Source organism: Neurospora tetraspora (assembly GCF_033439725.1).
Source record: "Neurospora tetraspora strain CBS 560.94 chromosome Unknown B0H65scaffold_2, whole genome shotgun sequence".
Taxonomy (NCBI): domain Eukaryota; kingdom Fungi; phylum Ascomycota; class Sordariomycetes; order Sordariales; family Sordariaceae; genus Neurospora; species Neurospora tetraspora.
Window position 1 is genome coordinate 1729832 of NW_026944384.1, and position 19538 is coordinate 1749369.

General features: G+C 45.0%; 4 protein-coding genes across 4 annotated transcripts; 3 read left to right on the forward strand and 1 right to left on the reverse strand.

Moving 5' to 3' along the window:
• The first annotated feature begins 818 nt into the window (after positions 1-818).
• Positions 819-2436, forward strand: B0H65DRAFT_455861 (uncharacterized protein). The gene is made up of 2 exons (XM_062826259.1): positions 819-1624; positions 1833-2436. Exon 1 carries the CDS (start codon positions 895-897, stop codon positions 1369-1371), a length of 477 nt encoding a protein of 158 aa, XP_062684062.1. The 5' UTR covers positions 819-894; the 3' UTR covers positions 1372-1624; positions 1833-2436.
• Positions 2437-4620: 2184 nt separating this feature from the next.
• Positions 4621-6147, forward strand: B0H65DRAFT_545862 (uncharacterized protein; the record flags this gene model as incomplete). The annotated part of the gene is made up of 3 exons (XM_062829410.1): positions 4621-4717; positions 4781-4835; positions 4893-6147. 3 exons carry the CDS (start codon positions 4621-4623, stop codon positions 6145-6147), a joined length of 1407 nt encoding a protein of 468 aa, XP_062684063.1.
• A 106-nt stretch (positions 6148-6253) lies between these two features.
• Positions 6254-7012, reverse strand: B0H65DRAFT_455866 (uncharacterized protein; the record flags this gene model as incomplete). Its single annotated transcript, XM_062826260.1, has 1 exon — positions 6254-7012. A coding segment is annotated over exon 1 (299 nt), but the record flags the coding sequence as incomplete, so codon positions are not given.
• A 700-nt stretch (positions 7013-7712) lies between these two features.
• B0H65DRAFT_439758 (uncharacterized protein) lies at positions 7713-10538 on the forward strand (the record flags this gene model as incomplete). Its single annotated transcript, XM_062825441.1, is given in 11 exon segments — positions 7713-7748; positions 7798-7832; positions 7884-7941; positions 8269-8374; positions 8389-8420; positions 8600-8774; positions 9459-9529; positions 9613-9684; positions 9709-9710; positions 9769-9974; positions 10417-10538. 11 exon segments carry the CDS (start codon positions 7713-7715, stop codon positions 10536-10538), a joined length of 915 nt encoding a protein of 304 aa, XP_062684065.1.
• Between the last annotated feature and the right edge of the window lie 9000 nt (positions 10539-19538).

The window sequence follows — 19538 nt, forward strand, 5'->3', positions numbered from 1 at the left end:
TTTGCCAGCTCCCGTCACAAATCATGGGAAACTCAGCCTCCAGGAAACTTTGTTCCGGATGAGACCAGGGCGACCGAAGCGTGTCTGGACTGCGGGGTGGCAGTGGTTCACGGCCAAGCTGTGATATGGTGAACGGGCGACTGCAGTCTGGAACATGGAAGACCGTGGGAGATGAAGTGGACCGATGGTGTTGCGATGACGGGATGGAACTGAAAAGAAAAAAGAAAAGCGCGATTGTAGATGAACGGGAGGCCACCTGACTTCCATCGTGGACTGGCTGATGCGGATAGCGCCTCATCCGCATCGCTCTTTCCCACTTCATCACATCTTGTGAGCGCATGCGGTTGGTGCTTTCCAGAATGGGACCATGCCACTTGCTTTCCGCTCTTGGTGTTCTTTCCAGGTTGGACTTGGAAGATGGGGAAGGAAGAACCACTGCACGGCGCAAATGGTCACTCGGGTGGAATCTCCCTAGCAGAAATCTTTGTGAAATCCAATACTGTCCAAATCGGCTAAGCATTAGTCTATTATGTTATTGCAATCAAGTGTACAATATTGATTGTTCGTACCTTTAATCATTGACTTTCTGTCTCCCAAGACACGCATTATTGGACGTCATCTCACTCAAGACATTGAGGCTTCTTTGCCCTACGTCGCCATTTCTCGTAAAGGACCGCACACGAGCTTCGCGATGCTAGCAGTCTTCCAGAACGGTCAAGGAGTGTGTTCAGTGTTGCTCCAAGGCGGCGGCACCGCGGGCGCCCAGGTTGCACGCAGCGTCTGATGGGCGAAATCCTACATCATCACCATGACAACAAATTGGGTTAATCCAAGACATGTGGGCGGGAAGGCGTCTTAGACAAGATCATCTGGCGCCCAATATTCATCCACAACATGCCACTAGCCGCAACCTACCTGCCTGAGTGGTATGGGAACGAGTGTCGAAGCAGCGGTAAACCTCTGGTGCGATTTTGGTATCACACAGCCGTCCCATTCCTGTCTATCTGCTTCACGTCAGAACTGAACACAGCACTGACGGTGAGAAATAGAAAACAATCCAGTAGATCCAGACATCTCCGGCCTCTTCATTATCTCGAAACGGGGATCTGTTCAATTTTAGTACGTATATGCAGCCCAGCTGTGCTCTGCCTCTTCTTATGTCCTTCTGACTGCCTCATCTTACTTTTGTGCACACAATGCTGCCCATGTTCTCGCAGCCAGCTAGGGATTATACATACACCTAGGACAGCCAGCCGTCTAGGATCCGGGATGGCGCAGACTGGCCGCCGTCCTCGTATAACCAATACTGTCCGAGTATTGGCTCATCGGCATTATTGGAGGATGGGAACAGTCCATAGCCCAGGTGAGTGATTCCCTCTTCAATCGACGTGATATGCAGCAACCGAGTCACAACATCACAGCTCTCACGCTCGTTGAACCATTGACGTGGTCATCATAATCGGGATATCCAGACCAGCGGGCTCGGTTGCACAAAAGGTGGGGGCCTGGGCAGCAGTGTTGTTGCCATTCATCACCAGTCGGTGACAAGGCGGGCGCGCGGTGATCTCCATAAACGGAAATCTTCGAGGCTAATTCCGTCTTGCAATTGGCTCGGGCCCGGTGGCTGTAGTATACATTGATCAGCAAGTTATCAAGAGAACAAAGCGGCCCAGTGACGGAGCCACGATGCTCACTATCATCGGCTCAACTAACATCAGCGACGAAAATAACAAAAACCCAATGCAACAGGGTAATCATCGTACAGTGCCTGCACATGAAAGATCGGTCTCTAAGCTCCGAGGAGAGGCATTTCATTGGGACGGTTTCCTTACACCTTGATAGCCGGCACACACGGCCGGATTGCCTTGCTTCCCCGCGAGGGGAACATCAATCTAAATCTCGTACGTCTTGACGACGGTCAGCTTACACAGTACTCACGTCTCGTTTCCTGTTCGGCACGGCCCTATTCCCTTTGGTGGTGAGGGGAAGCGAGGGAGGGAGGGAAGAGCTGGAGAGGATGAAAAGAGATGGCCGCGCGGGTATTCCAATTCTCCGCTTACAGAAGCAAATCGCACAACCCAATGTTCTCGAATTAGTTCGCGACCAGCTTTCGTAGTACCTTGTTGCCATGTCTCTGGAGGTGAAAGATAGGTCTCAAAGAAGTGGAGTCTCAAAGTCCCCGAAAATGCAGGGTAGCAGGCGGGAATCACACACAGTGTCTATCCCTTGATCACTCAACTTGCCTTTCCTCCTATTAGGGGGACTGGACTGGATTCCTTTAGATACACTCTTCCTTCCGTGAGTTTGTAACTTAGCCGAACCCGGGAGAAAGAAAGAAACCCAGCCGTGGGTTTCTGATGACGGGATGCCGTGGTGCCCGTGCCCGTGCCCGTGCCCGTAAGCGGTCCCCGGAACCTGGACCCTGCCAGGAATGACCAAACCACCATTTCGGATGAGCCAGTGGGAGGTTCGTTTCGTTTCGAACCGTGAGCGAAGCGGGCTGGAGGGCAAAGAAAGTTGGAGGGTTGTCTTGGCGACCCCGAGATCCAGGCCTGTCAGGTCCCTGCACTTTGGTACGTGGGTGTTTTGGACTTTTGTTGGTAACGATACCGAGAACAATGTAGATTGTATCAGGAGAGACGAACGGACGGGATGGAAGAACCCAAAAGGAAGGTTTGGTTCGTCCGTTCCGGCGTTTGATAGTGCGCATCCCGTGTTCCTGATTGGGCAAGGAATTAGTTGAACCGTTTAGACGCATATCGCAGTATCAAAAAGGACGAAAGATTGTAACTTTACGGCTGAACCCTCGCTTTGTAACATACCGAATGAGTAATGATGACATCTTGCTCGACAGACATTAAATCCGACCAAGAGGTGTCCTCTTGCAAGCCTTGAGGTTTACAGGAGCCGCTGGACTACCAAAATTTGTATGGTATGCAAATGAATGAGGGTATCAGGAAGTGCAGGAGTCGACCTTCTTTCAGGCCAGTTGGCCTGCCTACCTAAATTTTGTTGCATTATCCGGGCATCTTTACTGTAGCTCCAGAATCCGTCAACAACGTGCCAGGAAAAGTGCCTACTCTGCAGGAAGAGTTGACCTGGATGGGCGAGGCAAATCAAGGTACGTTATGTCCGAGAATCTGGCAGGAAGAACAAGCTGATGGACATTTACAGCTTGACTACAGCTAACATTTCACATTTCGATGAGCTCACCATGTACGATTAGCAAGTACCTGCCCGCATAGAGGAAGGAGGAAACCATCACCTAAACACGGGAAGACGGCAAGGCGGGAAGGTCGCGGGGCGTCGGGCGTGGACGGGCGGTGTGGTTCTATTCATTCACTAACAGCCCTGGGGGTACCACCCTGGCCCCCTGTAGCTCTTCCCTGGCGGGGGTGGGGAGGTCGATCGTTTCTGGGTGGGAACCCTTCCGATCGACAAGCCACACAACCCAACCACGACCCACGGTGAACCACCTCCAAAACTTAATACCGAACCATGCATGTGTTTAGCTCCTTCCAATCGCTCTGGATTGATACAAGCCGACAACCTAATTGCCCAACTTGGAGACAGACTTCTCACACTGGCAACTGTGACAGTCCATGACAGGTCCGCCCACGGCTGCCAGTGACGGCTGCTGTGGAGGGCGAGAGGGAGGTGAGTGTAGGTACCCAGGCGACAGGTACCAGATACTGAGGACACCTAGACCTGTGGCCGCTGTGGGAGGCTGAGCCAGATTCATCTTTTGACGACATGTACATCTCGCTGAGATGCATCTGTTTACCAAGTAGAGGTACGTACCAATCCCCTCGCCTGCAGCTGTGGTCACCCTCGCGCGTCCCTAGCCAAAAACGAACCTCAAGCACAATCTTGCTGATGGGGAGCTTGATGTTGCCCCCGAGCAAAGGTATCTTCATCCCTCAACGTCACCACTAAACCCTCAAAGAACGTTTCGTCTGACAGCACACAGCACATCTACAACTGCATCTACGAGCGCCTTGGGGCTGTCCAGATAAGGTAGCCAGGCCCTATTCCTTCAACTGCGAACTGGATCTGAGGGCTCCGTGTTCTACCAGATATCAGCATTGGCGTGTCTGATTCGGAAAAATACATCCTGTTCCTCGATATCAGCAGACAAGGCAGGCATCTGCAGAGCATCAGCTTACTTGATGGGAGGGGGGGCAAATAGCAAGTAGGTCCAGGTATCTGCTCCTGAGCGCTCCTCATGTGGCAGGCTTGGTACTACGTGCATATGTAGGCATATATTATCTCCTTCCCCCACCCTTTATCTTTTATAACTCGAGCTTGTGCTTCGGAGGGGCAACTTATTCTGTCCTTGTCGGCTCCGACCACAGCTAGGGCATCTAACCTAACCTACATGACAACTGTTGCTTCGGGCATGCCTTGCCATAAATTCAGCGCAGCACTACCTGCCGTCATACAATTTTCTTATTCCCTATTTAAACGGACCTCCCTCCCCGACTGCTTAGCTTTTCTTGCTTCTTACCTATTCGGTCACACTCGCTTTACCCGCTCGATTCTGCAGTCCACTCCGTCTTCTATCGGGCTGAGGCCATAGACTAAGCTATCGGACACTGTCCCGTCAACAAACTCAACACAATGCCTCCGCAAGCACTGAAGGCACCAGCCTTTTGGTGCAGCCTGTGTGGTAAGAAATTTACTCGCAAAGAACATTTGGAACGCCACATTCCTCACCGTAAGTGTCCTCAGTCACTTTGGTTGTCTGCAACAGCATCGACCTTACTGACCCTTCGTTCAGACACCGGCTTTAAGCCGTACAGCTGCGACCAGTGTTTTATGTCGTTTGGCCGTCAGTGAGTATTACCCTCTTCTTTCTCGGCCCGTAGCTTTGCTGATACGCCTTTCAACAGGGATTTACTCCGACGACACCAGGCCATCTACCACTCACTCCCAGACGGCTTGGACCCCATTCCTTTCCGAGCCGGTTCGCACAAGCCGGACGTCGCCTGCGAACCCTGCCACAAAGCCAAAAGTGGGTGCGATAAGGTAAAACCGTCGTGTGGGTCGTGCCAAAAGAAGAATATCCTATGTGTTCCACGTGAGTCCAAGAGGCTCGTAAAGCAGGAGACCCGGGCCAGGCGCTCAGCAGAGCCGCAACCGCCTGCTCCGCCCGCTCAACTCCCTCTACCCCCTCTACCCGCACCAGATGACCACAACCAACCGGAACCTGTCATGGGAGCGTCTCTCGAAGCAATGATTGGTGAGGCCGATGCATACCAGCCCCAGCTGGGTCTGCAGCAAGGAACGGGATCACAGAGCTCGTTGATCTCAGAACTGCCTTTGACTGGAATTCCGGCTCCTGGAGGCCCCTTTTCCATGAACGACTTTAATTTTGCCAATCTTCACTACGACGGTCTCGAAGGCTATGGTGATCCGACTCAGTCGTTTAATCCAAAGCAGGCGAATCTCGGGTCTCAGAATGACCCTTTCTTGAACATGTCTGACTTGAGTCGGAGCTCATCCATCGACCTCGGCTTGGAGGACTTTGACGGGCTCGCGGACATGGACGGGTTTGCGGACTATAGCGGGTTCGCGACAGTTGACAACACCCACCACTCACTTGCAGACCACCATGAGGAGGGTTTCAAACATTTCGGGCAAAACAAAGGCAGCGCCTCCGCCCAGCACAGGGACCATATGCCACAGCAGATGGTGCCGAAGAAACTAAATGCCATCCCCCGACCCCTAGTGGAATTCCAGCAGTCCAGGCAGAACAAAGAAAACGCCATCCGCTCGTCTGGTCAACATCAAGACGCTTTCCATCACTTCGGGCATATTAACGACAACTCCACCTTCGCACCTGCCGTACATCAACAGGCTTTTTCTCATTTCGAGCCAAATAACGACAGAGTGATCTCCTTACCTCCCACACCTCATCAAGATTTTGCTTTGGTGTCTCCTTACGGTCTGCTCTCGCCGGCCAAGACTACCCCCTCTCCTCCACCTTCAGGCTCTTACGCTCAACTCGAGGGAGACAAACCGGCTGCCACAAGATCGGAAATCCTAGCTGCCCTCGACGAGCAATGGAACGCCCACTTCGGCAACGGCCCCCCTCTCGAAAAGTTCCTCAGTTATGTTCTCAAACAAACAGAATCTATTAAATAAGAGCGGCATTTTCCAGCGCAGGCCGGGCTTATGAATTCATACCGCGCACATACGCATATATACAAGGCTGGCTGGCTGGCTGGCTGGCTGGCGGGAAAAGACAGCGAAAAGAGCGTTTTGTCATTCATAGACAGCGAACCTTTTGATGGTTTCAGGGAAAAAACCATCTGTTTTGCATACCCATTTCACTTTATCATGTTGGGGAGTCAGGTCACCACCACCACCGGGGTGTATGGTTTTTTTTTTCATGATTGCATTGGTTGATGCCCTGGTATGACCAGGACGGGTATCAGATAAATTGCATTTCTATCTGTTTCGAGTTTCCAGTTGCTTTGTACTCCTGCCCTGTTTGTCTCTGTATCTCTTGGGGGTGTCGTGCAAGCTCGATCTGGGAAGGAGCTGTGCAGCGTGCCTTCCAGTTTCACCTACCCACCTGTCTTTGTGCTCCTGTCGATTTGCCAGACAGATACACGAACGCATACACACACACGCACAACCCAAAATAGCAAGACAAGACATCGATGTGTTGCAAACGAAAACGTGGGGGATAGATTAGATGATGTTGGCATAAGCTATTGCTATGGGTTGGATATTTTCCGAGGTTGTGCAAAACACATACAAGGGCACAAAACACAAAGCACAAAGCATGGATTAGGTTGGACTGGGTTGGGGTCGGTGAGAGCCTGACCCCTGAGAGGCTATGGTCATGGTAACATGGTAACATGGTGACATGGTTACAATGATGATGAGGCAGGACAAAGACAACCTAGCTTAAGCCAGGACAAGTCAAGGCACGGCAGGAGCATGATAGAGGCTATCCCGTGGCAGAGCATCTAGCGAAAATCAAGAGAACCATTTGCTCAAACACCAGTGATATCTTTTCTTTCTTGACACGCGCGTGTCCGCGTCCATGGTGCTAAATTATCAGAAACATGAAGATAGATCAACAGAAAGAAGCGGAAGCAACTTGGTCAAGTTTCGCGATGACATGACTAAGTAAGGTATTACTAGGAATGTTCGCTCTCGCCCCATGCACCGATTAAGAATGGTAGAGAAAATGGCAAGGTCAGGTACAGCTCCAGCAACCCCAAGGACCGACCCATTCCCCTTTCGAAATGTTGCTGCTGCTGTACTCATCATCATCATCATCATGTAATGTCCAGTCCTTTCAGTTTGCAAGCTCGCACCACTCGCATTATCTCCGACAACATGAACCTTGCAGGCTTGTAGCGGAGGTAGTCCAGTCCCGTCCCGTCTAACCGTGAGTGTGAGATTTCAGTAGCCAAGTCAGTACGTACATCCTTGCAAAGTGTAAACTCGACTCAAATCAAATACTGAGACTCAGCAAGTGAGTGACCTTGGTACATGAATAACTTCGGTCACACACATGCCTTTTGCTTTTCTTTTTCTTCTTCTTTTCTTCCTTGTGTTGTGTGTATGGTGTAACCCAACCTGTATCAAGCCATTGTCATCATCGAACGTTTTTTTTTTTTTTTTCATCCTTTCCTTTCTTCCATAACGCTTTCCCATGGATCTCCAATTTTGGTACGCCGTTTTTTTGGTACATGGCTTACTACTTTTCCGAAGTTCCAGAATCCCACGTAAGTTTGCAGTGTGTAAGTTTGGTAATGTGTAATCCCGAGGTTACAGTACCTTGAGGTTGAGAAAGGAGTCACTAAGGACATGTAAGCGCAGGCTTGAGCCGCACCAGTTTTTTGAATTTTTTGTCAGTAAAGTGAGTTTGTTGGTTCAGTTACGAAAGCGATTGTCAGCGGCAAGTTGATGCCGAGCACTGTAAGTTACTGGATGAAGATGGGGTATGTATTGGTGAAGGGAAAAGGGAAAATGACTGGTTGTTGACATGGATCTTTGGCACGACCACTGACGTTCCAGGATCGGAGTCTAAAGAGGCTACTTTTAATGGCTACTGAGTTAGGTTTCAGCTATTGACTATCATTGCCCACTAAGGCTTTAAGTTCATAAAACGTGAAGCAAGAAACAGTTTGGAAAGGTGCTGTTGTGCTGGTTTGATGCGAACAATCATGGTTGATGCAATTCCCATGCACTGGCTTCCAGTCGATGAGACGGTGTCAGATTAAGCTTCAAAAAGTCCGAGCTTAGCTTCCCTTCAACCTCGATCGCGAGGAAGCCATGTCGATCGCCCCTCATCCAATGGCACCTCATGGAGACGAAGGTGAAGGACGGGGGTGGGTGTGCATGTTACAAGGTAACTGCCTGCAGGGAGGTGTATACCCCTGTCCATCGAAGCACTTGTAAGTGGAATGTCATTGGGAAAGGGGACAGAGGCTGAGGGAGAGGGTGTGAATCGGATCGTAACGGTTGCCTTTTCGGGATTAAACCGCTGCACGTGTAATCTGGACATGTGTGTGTGCTGCCTCTTTTACCCTCCTACGATGGTACATGGTACATGCAAACGACCCAGCCCAATCAGATGCTTCCAAAAGCGAGGGAGGGTGGCCAGACAATGTGTCCCTGCGTGTTGGAAGAGACGGGAAACATATTGCGGTTCACACTCTCGGTTGCCATCCACTGGGAAGTCTGTGTCGGACAACCCTTGATAAGGCTTGCTCTTGTTCGTGCTACTTGGTCGGTGCTGGTGGGTAGAGGTAAGGTGTATTAATGTGTATGGGAGGGAGGGATGAACGCGGGATGATACCGAAATCGCTAGGGTTTCTTCAGCCCCAATACCTGGTCGTCGCTCGGGGGATCAACCCTTTGTGCGAAGGAGATGATATGTATTAGCCGCGGGAAATAAGTTGGGTATGGTAGCGGATGGATACGAGACCAAGTAGTAAACATGCGCATATTCGAGCTAATATGCTACTAAACGCAAATGCTCGAGGGAACCAAAAATATGAAGCGGGAAATCCACCCACGGTCTTGGTAATTGGGAATGCTATTTACTTCCCGCTCTAGGTGGGATTTTACCCTTCGGAGAGACATGAACCGCTACCGTGGACATGGCTGAGGTTCATGGCCGCACGGGAGTTCGCAGGAGACACTGTAAGCGTACCCTTGATTAAGACACGGTGCTTTGAGTTTCAAAAAAGGCCAATCGGATAACTGATGGAATCAGCTTCAAGATGGCAGACTTACCAGGCACTGTCCTCAAACCCAACTACGGATACCGTCAACTCAGAAGCCCAAGTCCATCATTCTCAGACTCTCGGATAGACGTCCTTCCGCTAGCCTACCGTGCCCGATGGCCAATTTCACCGTCCAGATCTCGCAGTCGAAGTATGGGTATCGCCTCGTTTTCGTCAGCCACTGACAGTTTTTGCTTTGTGTAGATCGGTTAGCTATCTCTTCGCGATGCGGCCCCATGATTGCTCCGTCCCCGGAGGCTGATGCTTTGTGCAAGGTGAAAACTCGCTCGAGAAGGCCGGAGAAGTGCCGAAGCGTACCACAGAGTGGATGATATTGCATGAGTGATGACTGTAAGAGGCTCTTTCTGGCGGGGTTGACGATGGACCAAGCCCCAAAGGAGCGGTGTTGGCTCATGGTGTCTTCAAGATTGTAAGCTTTGATCCGAGATGATAGAGGTACGGCGGGCGCTTTTTTGGATCCCGAGGGAGCACGGCATGTACTAGTCATGGGTAGCATGCTGTCAATGCTGGTCTCCCTGGTGCGCATGCAGACCGGAAGGCCGGGAACTTTGCACAAGGGATGGGTTACCCTCGTCGTCGAGGGAGGCCATGAGGCACTCGCTGAGTCCCAAGCCATGAATTTTGTGCCTGTCGTGACTTTGCTGACGTGGGGTATCGAGAAGATTGATCAAAGAGGCGGGTGGCCGGCTGCGGGTGCGGGTGCGTACGGGGAGCACAACAGACGATAACACACGGCCGTAAATCCGCAAACCTTGTGAAGTGTAGACTAGCGCGCCCAGTGCCAGATGCAATGATGCAGTGATGGCAGACAGCAAAACTCCATGAGGCGGCAACCGTGTGATTTCCTTTCTCATTTTACGCTCGTGTTGATTCTTCTATTATCGTGGTCAGGTGGGCGCGGGCCACAGGCTAAAGTCGCAACGAGGCTGGCGAACCACGGTTCGGGGACCTGGATAGGGTATCGGCGCATATTGCTTGGTGCTTTGTCGATCTGCCGTGACGAGGTCCCGGGGCGAGGGAGACGGATCTCGACGGCGTGGTTGCTGGGTGCTTTCTTCATCATCTCTGCGAACCATTAGCGGCTCGTAGATTGGCGGGAATATCTGGTGCATGGGATACCGTCTTGTTTGATTGTGTTTAGATTGTATTATTGGCATCGGAATGCGCGAGAACTCGCTTGTCATCGATTTGTTGCTGCCATCGGGCGACCGGGCTCAGCCTTCGGAAGCGGTTGAGGGGCTCGAGATTCCGCTGGTTGCTTAACTTGGTTTTACCGATCGTGAACTGATCGGTCAATGGAATGCAGCTAGATGCAGTGCAGAAGACAGTATTGTGGATCGTACGTGCCTGTTTATGATCAAGGATGCACGATTCCGAGATACTGCAGAAGTTGTTTCTGGATCCAAGTCATGGATGAAAAGAGAGGAGCTGATGGAAGAGTTGGACGGGTGTCAAAGTGGAGACTGGGAGCCTAGTAAGGCAATAACACGAGCCCCTACAGCAGCCCAGCTTAGCGCTAGCGCAGCCTTATTGCGCCCTATTTCCAGCTCTAGTTCAGCCCTAGGATCGCCAATGGGCTAGCCAATTCAGGCCAAGGACTGCCCACCTTAACATCAAATAAGCTTTCCTTGGAAAAGGCCACCGTAGTAGCGCTAGCTTCCGGGGACTCGACGTAACATTCCCTCCGTCACACATATCACCACCAATACATTGGGCCGCCAATTCTCTCGAAAACAATTCGACAAAAGGAGTGTAAAGGCTGAAGGCGACCGTGATGATCCCTCGATTACTCATGCTCAGCTCATTCTCTTCGCTATCAATGATTTCCCCGCAAACCCTCATCTTGGCCTTGCAGCGGTCAAGTTACCGTGAAGTCAACCAGTTAGATAGCTCATAGCGACTAAAGACCGGACATCCGTGGGGATCACAGATAGTATCGCTCCCGCGGCTGGAGTCCATCCCTTTGGTTCCCGGAATCGGACGTTACCCATATCGGCATTTTCAACATTTCCATCATCACTTGGATGCCGATTTGCAGCCAGTACCCAGCACATTAGGCGCCTGGCACTTGCTGTTTCATCCTCGCTGTCACTGCAGCGGAAAAACGTCCGCACCTTCCTGTCTCGGATGTCAGGTTGACACTCGTCCAACACTCTCCGTCCTTAAACAATCCAATCTCTTACACACTAGAAGAACAGTCGCCATCCCGAGATCCGCACCAAGACATCAAGCCACAATATCATACAATAAAGAAGAGCTTGAACCGACCAATCCGAGTGTCTGCCGAACGAATACGACGGATGTCTAACTCAGTTCCTGATTACTTTTTTTCAGAGCTACTGCATCACTCACAAGTGCGAGCGGATCCAATGGTTGACTAAGGAACGGCACCTTTCCCATGGCCTCGGGGATGGACCGGCAACCATGTGTCAAAACATCAAGAGACTGGGCCAATGCAACGAGTTGCTGCAGTCTGTATTCCAGGAGGGTTCGGGTAAGTAGTTGTTACGATCGGGAAAGCGTAAAGGTGAAAATAACGAGGCAGAGAAAGGTACAATTGTGACTTTGTCTGCTTTTGACGACGAATGGAAACTGAGAGTTTCAGTTCGTCTACAACATGACATTGTACCGACTACTCGTCTACATTGTTTTCTCGTCACTCTGTCAACAGGCGAAGATGCACTTGCCATTGCCATATGTACTGAATGAGTGACGGGATGATTAGCCAACTGAATCTGAGTTGAGAGGGCAGTTGCTCTGGGAATCAGGAAGTTGCGTCTCATGTGCGTATCACACCCTCACTTACACCGTAGCGCTTTCCCTCTAACACCATTTGAAGCAAGAACTGAACAAGTGAACTTGTGCAGGTATGAGCGAGGAGCATTGAGCACAACCGGTCCGACTAAAATAACGGCCTATCCTTCCTAGAATAACGGTCTCTAACCTAATTCGGTTAAGCATAGTATTTCTCCTAGTTTTTCTACCATGTCTATCACCATACAAATCCACACTATACTAACATCCCAGTAAAACACTATACTAAAACTATACTTTTTAAACTTGATAATTTTTGAACTTTTTCATTTTACACTCCGCCTAAATCCTAACCTTCAATAACTACGTAATCGACCACGCGCTTTACAATAACGCCTAGCATTATCAGTACCGCTGACAATTTCTTTACGATTAACGATTTAAATAACAATAAGGTCGTTAATATTAACGGCCGCGAACAATCCTTAGCAATTAAAATAAAAGAGAGTAATAAGGACGAAGATTATTATAATATATTTGCAGGCGAGGATTCCTTTAATAATAACGATAGCCTAGCTACCCTACTAACCTTTTTCCCTGCTACTACCGCGACCGATAACGATAATATTCTTTAAAATTTATACGATAGGGAATAGGAATCCCTTAACGCGCTTCTCAAAAATACGAATAGCGCTGCCTTAAAAATAAGTTTTTATATTAGTAAATAGTATAGAAGCAATTATTGTAGGGGGGTCTTTTATCGAATTAATTTAATTTGTAGTAAGGGCGCTAAATTTCCAAATTAAAATAAAGGTATATGTTTAATGAAGTCCTAAAAGAAGGGGTGCAAATAGTAAGGTAAAGCAATTCTCTTTATTAAGGATAAGAGTAAAGAAAAGAAGGTAAAAATATAGAGGTTCGTTATTCAATACAATAAATACAACTACGATTTTAATATTAAGTGTACTATTTATTAACTTAGCTATCATCGTTTAGCCCATAATAATATTATTATTACTAATATATTAAAAGTAGTAAAGTAGCCAAAAATTACCTTATTAAATATCGTTACTACTGTTAGAAAGGAGTTCCCTAGTATATATATTAAACGTAAAAACGTAATTAATACAATCGCTTACTATAAGGCTATATTAATTAATACGCTTTTACCGACCTAATAATTTATTTAGTACCTTATAACTACGCCCGGTATTTATTATAAATTCTATTGATAAGGCTGTTAGCCGATTGGTAAGGTTCAACGTATTTTCTAAACTTACGACTAGTATTTTAAATAATAAGCGAAGAATTTAGAAGTCTAATCGATAGATTGTACCTACAAAATCAAGAGATTCGACATACCTCTATTGCAAATTTGCAATTTAATATTAATATATACTACTTTTAATATTGGCTACTACTTACTTAGCGGTAAAAAGGAGCAATCCTTTACTTAGGTATTTAATATTATAAAGGGGTTTCTTATATAATATAATATCCCCCAACTATATATTATTATAATAGACTACAATAAAGCCTTTAAGCGTATATATAGAGAGATTTTTAACGATAGTATTTAATATTAAATTTGCCTAAAGTATATTATAAAGAACGTTTTATATAATATAAAAAAGAAGTAGGATTATAATAGGCTAGGGTGCATATGCCTAGTGAGCCAAACCTAAAAGATAGGATGATGTTCTGCTTACTAGGCAGAATTCGGAATGTACATTATAAACTAATATTATTAGATCCTATAATACTACCTCCCCTTAAAGCGAAGTTGAGAAGCTTTAAAATAAGGCTCCGCTCCCACGGAGGCAGTTATGTTGCGGAGGATTTATCGCAATGCGACAGTTTATAGTACTACTTGAACTAATGGTTCTAATAGAAGATCTGTGATATTTTCAGTTATTCTATGATTAGTATCTATAGTCCTCGATCGCCGTCGTTCTATTCCAATTGTCATTTAGGAGACGATATCTCAACTAAGTCCGAAGGAGGAATGCGACGGGAGAAATTTCCAAAATCGCCCTCGAAAATATCCGCTGCGAGGAATTGAACCCCTGACTTCCCTACCGTTAAGTAGAATATACTATGACAGGCTAGGGTGCATATGCCTAGTGAGCCAAACCTAAAAGATAGGATGATGTTCTGCTTGCTAGGTAGAACTCGGAATGCACACTATAAACCAATGTCACTAGATCCTATAACAAGGATAGTTCATTAGAGGGTACGTTGTTAGGCAATAGAAATAACGATAGTAGCTACTTTCCTCGTAAGGGTGAGAACGAGAACGATATTTAAAATAATTCCGCTAATAGTAATAACGTTATTGGTATAGTTAGTATTAAATTGTTATTAGACGACTATTACGCCCAATATTTTAGCGGCGCCTATAATAATTAAGTTACTAATTTAATAAATAAGCGTGCTCTCTGAGGATTAAATCGCTAGTAGTTTAATAATGTAAATGGCTTCCTAGTAGCGTAGAAGGCGGTTGTATATACTAATATAGAAAATAATTTTAATAAAGAATAGAAAATTTTGAAGTAAGAGTTTGAGGATTAACCGGGTAAGTAAATACTTTCTAATACTTTCTAACACTCTCTAACTTTCTCTAATACTTTCTAACACTCTCTAATACTTAATAATTATATAATTAATAATAGATTTTATAGCGTTAATCGAATATTTAATTAACGTTTATATTCTTATATGCTATGAGTTTATTCATTTCTAGGTAAAGAGGTATAGAAATTTTAGTATACGAATTACCTTTCGTATAGAGGGCGTATATAGTTTATTTAAATGCTTATTTAAAAATCGCCTCCTTAATTTCAATATATTGCTACTAGCCATCAACAAAATCCTCGATCGCTTATAGTACAACTATAACTATTACTATTAAGAATAAACCTCTAAGAAGGTTAAGAGGTATAATTATAGAGTTATATAGTACCTTTTATAGTTCGTAGGGTTCGCTAGGTTTAATATAATCTAAAAGTAATTAAATATTATAATACATATAAAGAGGGAACATAAACCGTAGCAGGGTTTATATATTAGTAATTTTTGTCGTTAATTTAGATTGCTATACTAGTACTAATTAATATTTCTATTTTATAATAACAATTACTTTACGATGCTTTGTATTGATTAATATTAGTATTTTAAAAAAAAAGTACATTAATTAGTAATATTTTATATTATAGGATTTTCCATGCTAATTAATATTTAGCCTCCCTCTGCTGAATTCCTTACTTTATATTATAAAGAAGACCTAAACCTATCATAGGGCTAGAGCCTAGGGGTTAAGCTTGGCTGTTGCCAAGCTGTATCCTATAGCTTGCCGGCCTAATAAGCTAATAAATTATAATACAAGCCTTCTAATTGGCCAGACCCGTATAACTGCCTAGCCCGTACGGTCTTAGTATTAGTTATATAAAACCTTCTTTCTATTGTACCCTTCTAGTATAATCTTTCCTCTCTTTCTTTCCTTATTAAATATAATATTTCAACCTTACATGACTACTCGCTATACCTTGCTCTTACAGACCCGTTATATTATATTTAACCCTCTTTTCAAATATTCTATACTTCGCCTATACGCCTAAAGAATTTCCCTCTCATTACTTTAATCTTTCGCGATACCCTCTTCGTATTATTTTTATCTCCCTTAATAATACCGTCGCTCTCATTCCTTAGTAGTAACTTCTCGCCATCGCTCTCGTCCTTTAATAATAGTACCCCTCCCTCTACGTCTTTTACGCCCGCATTACTATTCTTTCGCCGGTACGCTAAGAAAGTTTCGCGCTCGCTTTATTCGATTTCGTTCGCTCGCCTATAATTAATCCTAATTATAACTACTACCCGAACCCCCGTCCCTTTTAATAACAATACTAATTCTCTCCTTAAAATCCCTACGTAAATAAATTCGCTACTTACAATATAAACTATGTGCCTACTTTTTCGTATTTTATGTTAAATAATAATACGTTTTTTTAATTTCTACTTCCGCTAGGTAGGCCCAGTTAAAGACGCCAATAATCCCTCGATATTAACGTTGCTAAGAAAATTCTAAATTCTATTTAAATAAAGAAATAGAAGAGAAGAAAGGATAATAGCGGTAGTAGCCTTAGTCCAAAGAGTAATATTAATTTCGTAAAAATAAAATTAATTTATCTTAATCTAGTAGGGGTTTAAACGGTTACAGTAGCAATAATTAAGGAAAGGAACTCTCAAAATGAATAATTATTTTATCAATAAATAGGAACGCCCTAATAATACTAGGGGTAAAGGAGCGCCACTATATCCATATAGGAGGAACTTCTAATTACTTTACTAAGTATACTATTTACTAATTAAATAGGTAGTAAAACTACTATATAATACCCTTCGCCGCCTTATTATACTATTTAATAGTATTTATTATAAAACGTAACTATAATAAGGTAATAAACGTAATATTTTGTAAGTATAAAGATTTACTAAAGTTATTCTTTAGCGAGGGAATTATAACGATAATTTATAGCTATTACGTTTTAAAGAATGTGGTAATTAATAACTATTACTAGTAAGAAAGATAAAGCGAAACGAAGTATTAAATAATTACTTTAATACTAACTACTATGCGGTATAGATTTATTTTAATAAAAGAGGGCTGTGGATAAATAAAATGTAAATATATTCCCAAATTTAGTTTTAATTCCTGTATACTAGGAATAATTTTATAAAAGTAAATATTTATAATATTTAGAATATTACCGATTCGGGTAGAAAGTAAGTAGTCGTACAACGTTTATTTAGGGGTTTAATATAAATACTTTTCTTAATAGTATTAATTTCTTCCCTATTTAGATAGGTATTTAGTTAGGAGCGGTTATTAATAGATTTCGTCATTTTTATATAATTAGCTACTTGATACTTTATGCGGTAGACTATACTCCTAAAAGGGGTAGACCGAATTCCCCAAGGGGGAGTAGGAGGGTAATATTATAAGGCTAGAGCCTAGGAGTTAAATTTAACTATTACTAAACCGTATCCTACAACTTACCGGCCTGATAAGCCGATAAATTATAATACGAGCCTTTTAGTTGGCCAGACCCGCATGATTGCTTGGCTCGTACGGTCTTAGTACTAGTTGTACAAAACCTTCTTTCGACTGCACCCTTCTAGTACAGTCTTTCCTCTCTTTCTTTCCTTATTAAATATAGCATTTCAACCTTACACGACTGCTCGCTGTGCCTTACTCTTGCAGACCCGTTACAAAACCGAATTCTTAATAGACGATAGGCAATAGAAATTCGTAATAGCGCTTAACTATTGCCTACCGACAATAACGAGATACCTATTCTTAATCCCTTTATTCAAGCTAATATTTAACGTTGTAATATTTTAATTCGCTATAATCTATTATACGATGCCCCGCCTAAGAAGAAAGTAACGATTATGAAGAAGCTTATTATTACTTAGCAATTATAGTAGATATAATAGATAATAACAGTATAATAGGAGAAGCATAGATTAGCGATAGCCTTATTTATATAGATTATACCTAGTAGTACTATACTTAGTATTATAGCTAATACTATAGTACTTCCTAATACTATGGCTAGTGCTATACCCTCGAATACCATACCTAGTACTATAGCTAGTACTATACTTAATAATATTGTACTCTAGCTAACCGCTAAGCAAATTACTAAATAGAAGTAATCGAAGGCCGTTAAATATAGTGAGTAGATTATTCGATTTTAATTAGTTAACTAGTATTTGTATTATTATCGATATAAATATCAAACCTTCTATAAAATCTGGTAATGTGCGCTTTTACTATAGATATGTAGCTTTATATAACTATGGTAGTACGTACTAACTTATATACAGGGCGTACGGTATTAATATAGTTGTATAGTGATGATAGTGTGTAGTAGATTTGTATGGGACTAATATTGAATTAAAATTGTGTAGTACCCAGACCGCCTTTTGAAAGCGGTTAGAGACCGTTATTCTAGGGAGGATAGGCCGTTATTTTAGTCGGACCGAGCACAACGAACATGAAAGTAACTCATAAGCCACTGCCCTTTGTGCGCCAACCAATTTGTGTTTTCGAAATCTTCGTTGGCAACAGCAAAGCAGCCACCGCAGAATACTTCCCCACCCTTCAGAACTTCATGGACGGGAACGACACTGTCATCTCAAGTGTCACTCAATTCATACCCGCACTTTCTTTATGTGTTCCTGCTCCATTCTCAGACGAAAGGGATAGCCTTGGATGCTTCAAACCTCGTGTGTCCATCCCACTGGAAGAGATCAGCCTGGATGAGAGGTAGGGACGAGTGTCCTGTGTCAGTACCTTCCCTTCACTGAATGCTAGAGACCAGAACCCATTATGTACCCTCTGTTAGTGCAACAAACTTCCTACATATTAAATTTTGTCCCTCTACTTCCTCTCTTGACAGGATGCCTTCTGAAGTACTTCTCACCATGAAGCTGTTCCAAGTCTCGTGAGTGATTCTCGTGCCGAGGGGCAAACTAGTTAAGCTATCGGATTTCGGCCGACTGTGGCCCCGGTCGTATGAACTTTCAACACTTCCTCTGCTCATGGGCTTGTAGTATCGGAAAAGAATTCACACAACTTGAATCTGCAAGACAGGTACCTCCAAGAACTCAAACCGTACTGCAGACGCCGAACAGGAGGCCGAAAAGCTGAGTTCTTCCCATTCACAAACCAACAATAATCAAGAGTTTGAGTTGTACGAACACCGTCTCCAACCACAATCCTCCTCCACAGAGTGTGGGAATCAGGCATCCTCAAGAACTTACTGTCCACTGTCCATCACTGGCCACACTCTCCTCCACTATCAGCACACCGCGCCACCCCCAGTTTGAACTGTTAGCGGCAATGGTTCTTACTTGCCTTACTTCTCCCCGAGCGGCCGCCACCTCCACTATTTTGGACCAACGACATCAGTGATCGAACTGTGGCGGCCACCCGGTCTGACTGGCCGTACTCCCTCAACTCAGTAAGCTGATCTAGCAGGTTTCCATCCATGGTTGATCGAGGAAGATGGGTGGCTGCGACGACAGATGTGGCGCCCATGGACAACCAAGCCGTTATCTTGAGCATGTGGGCTTCGCTGGATGTCCACACCGCGTTGAGCCGCTGACGATGGGTATATACTGGTGGAACAGTGAGATAGAAGTGTGGGTGGGAAGAAAATCCTCCCGGCGTCTCTCCTCTCTACTTGCTGGGGACAGGTTCACTGACGAAGCCTCAGTCTGCCTTCTTACCACTCAGTGGGGTTTCTGGTTCGCACACCATCCGACACTCTCATGAGATTGTCAGATAAATGGCGTCTGTAAGGTACAATCTCCTGATACTACCCACTAGTTTAGTCCGCTATACTTCTACAATCTGACTCCATGAGACATACAACTACAGTAGACCCCGCTGACATATCGCTATCCAGGCCTCGCGGGGGAGCACGAAATCTAGCAAACGAG

Excerpts from the sequence above, each read along its gene's own strand:
- B0H65DRAFT_455861 (XM_062826259.1), top strand. The coding sequence starts at position 895 with ATGCCACTAGCCGCAACCTACCTGCCTGAGTGGTATGGGAACGAGTGT.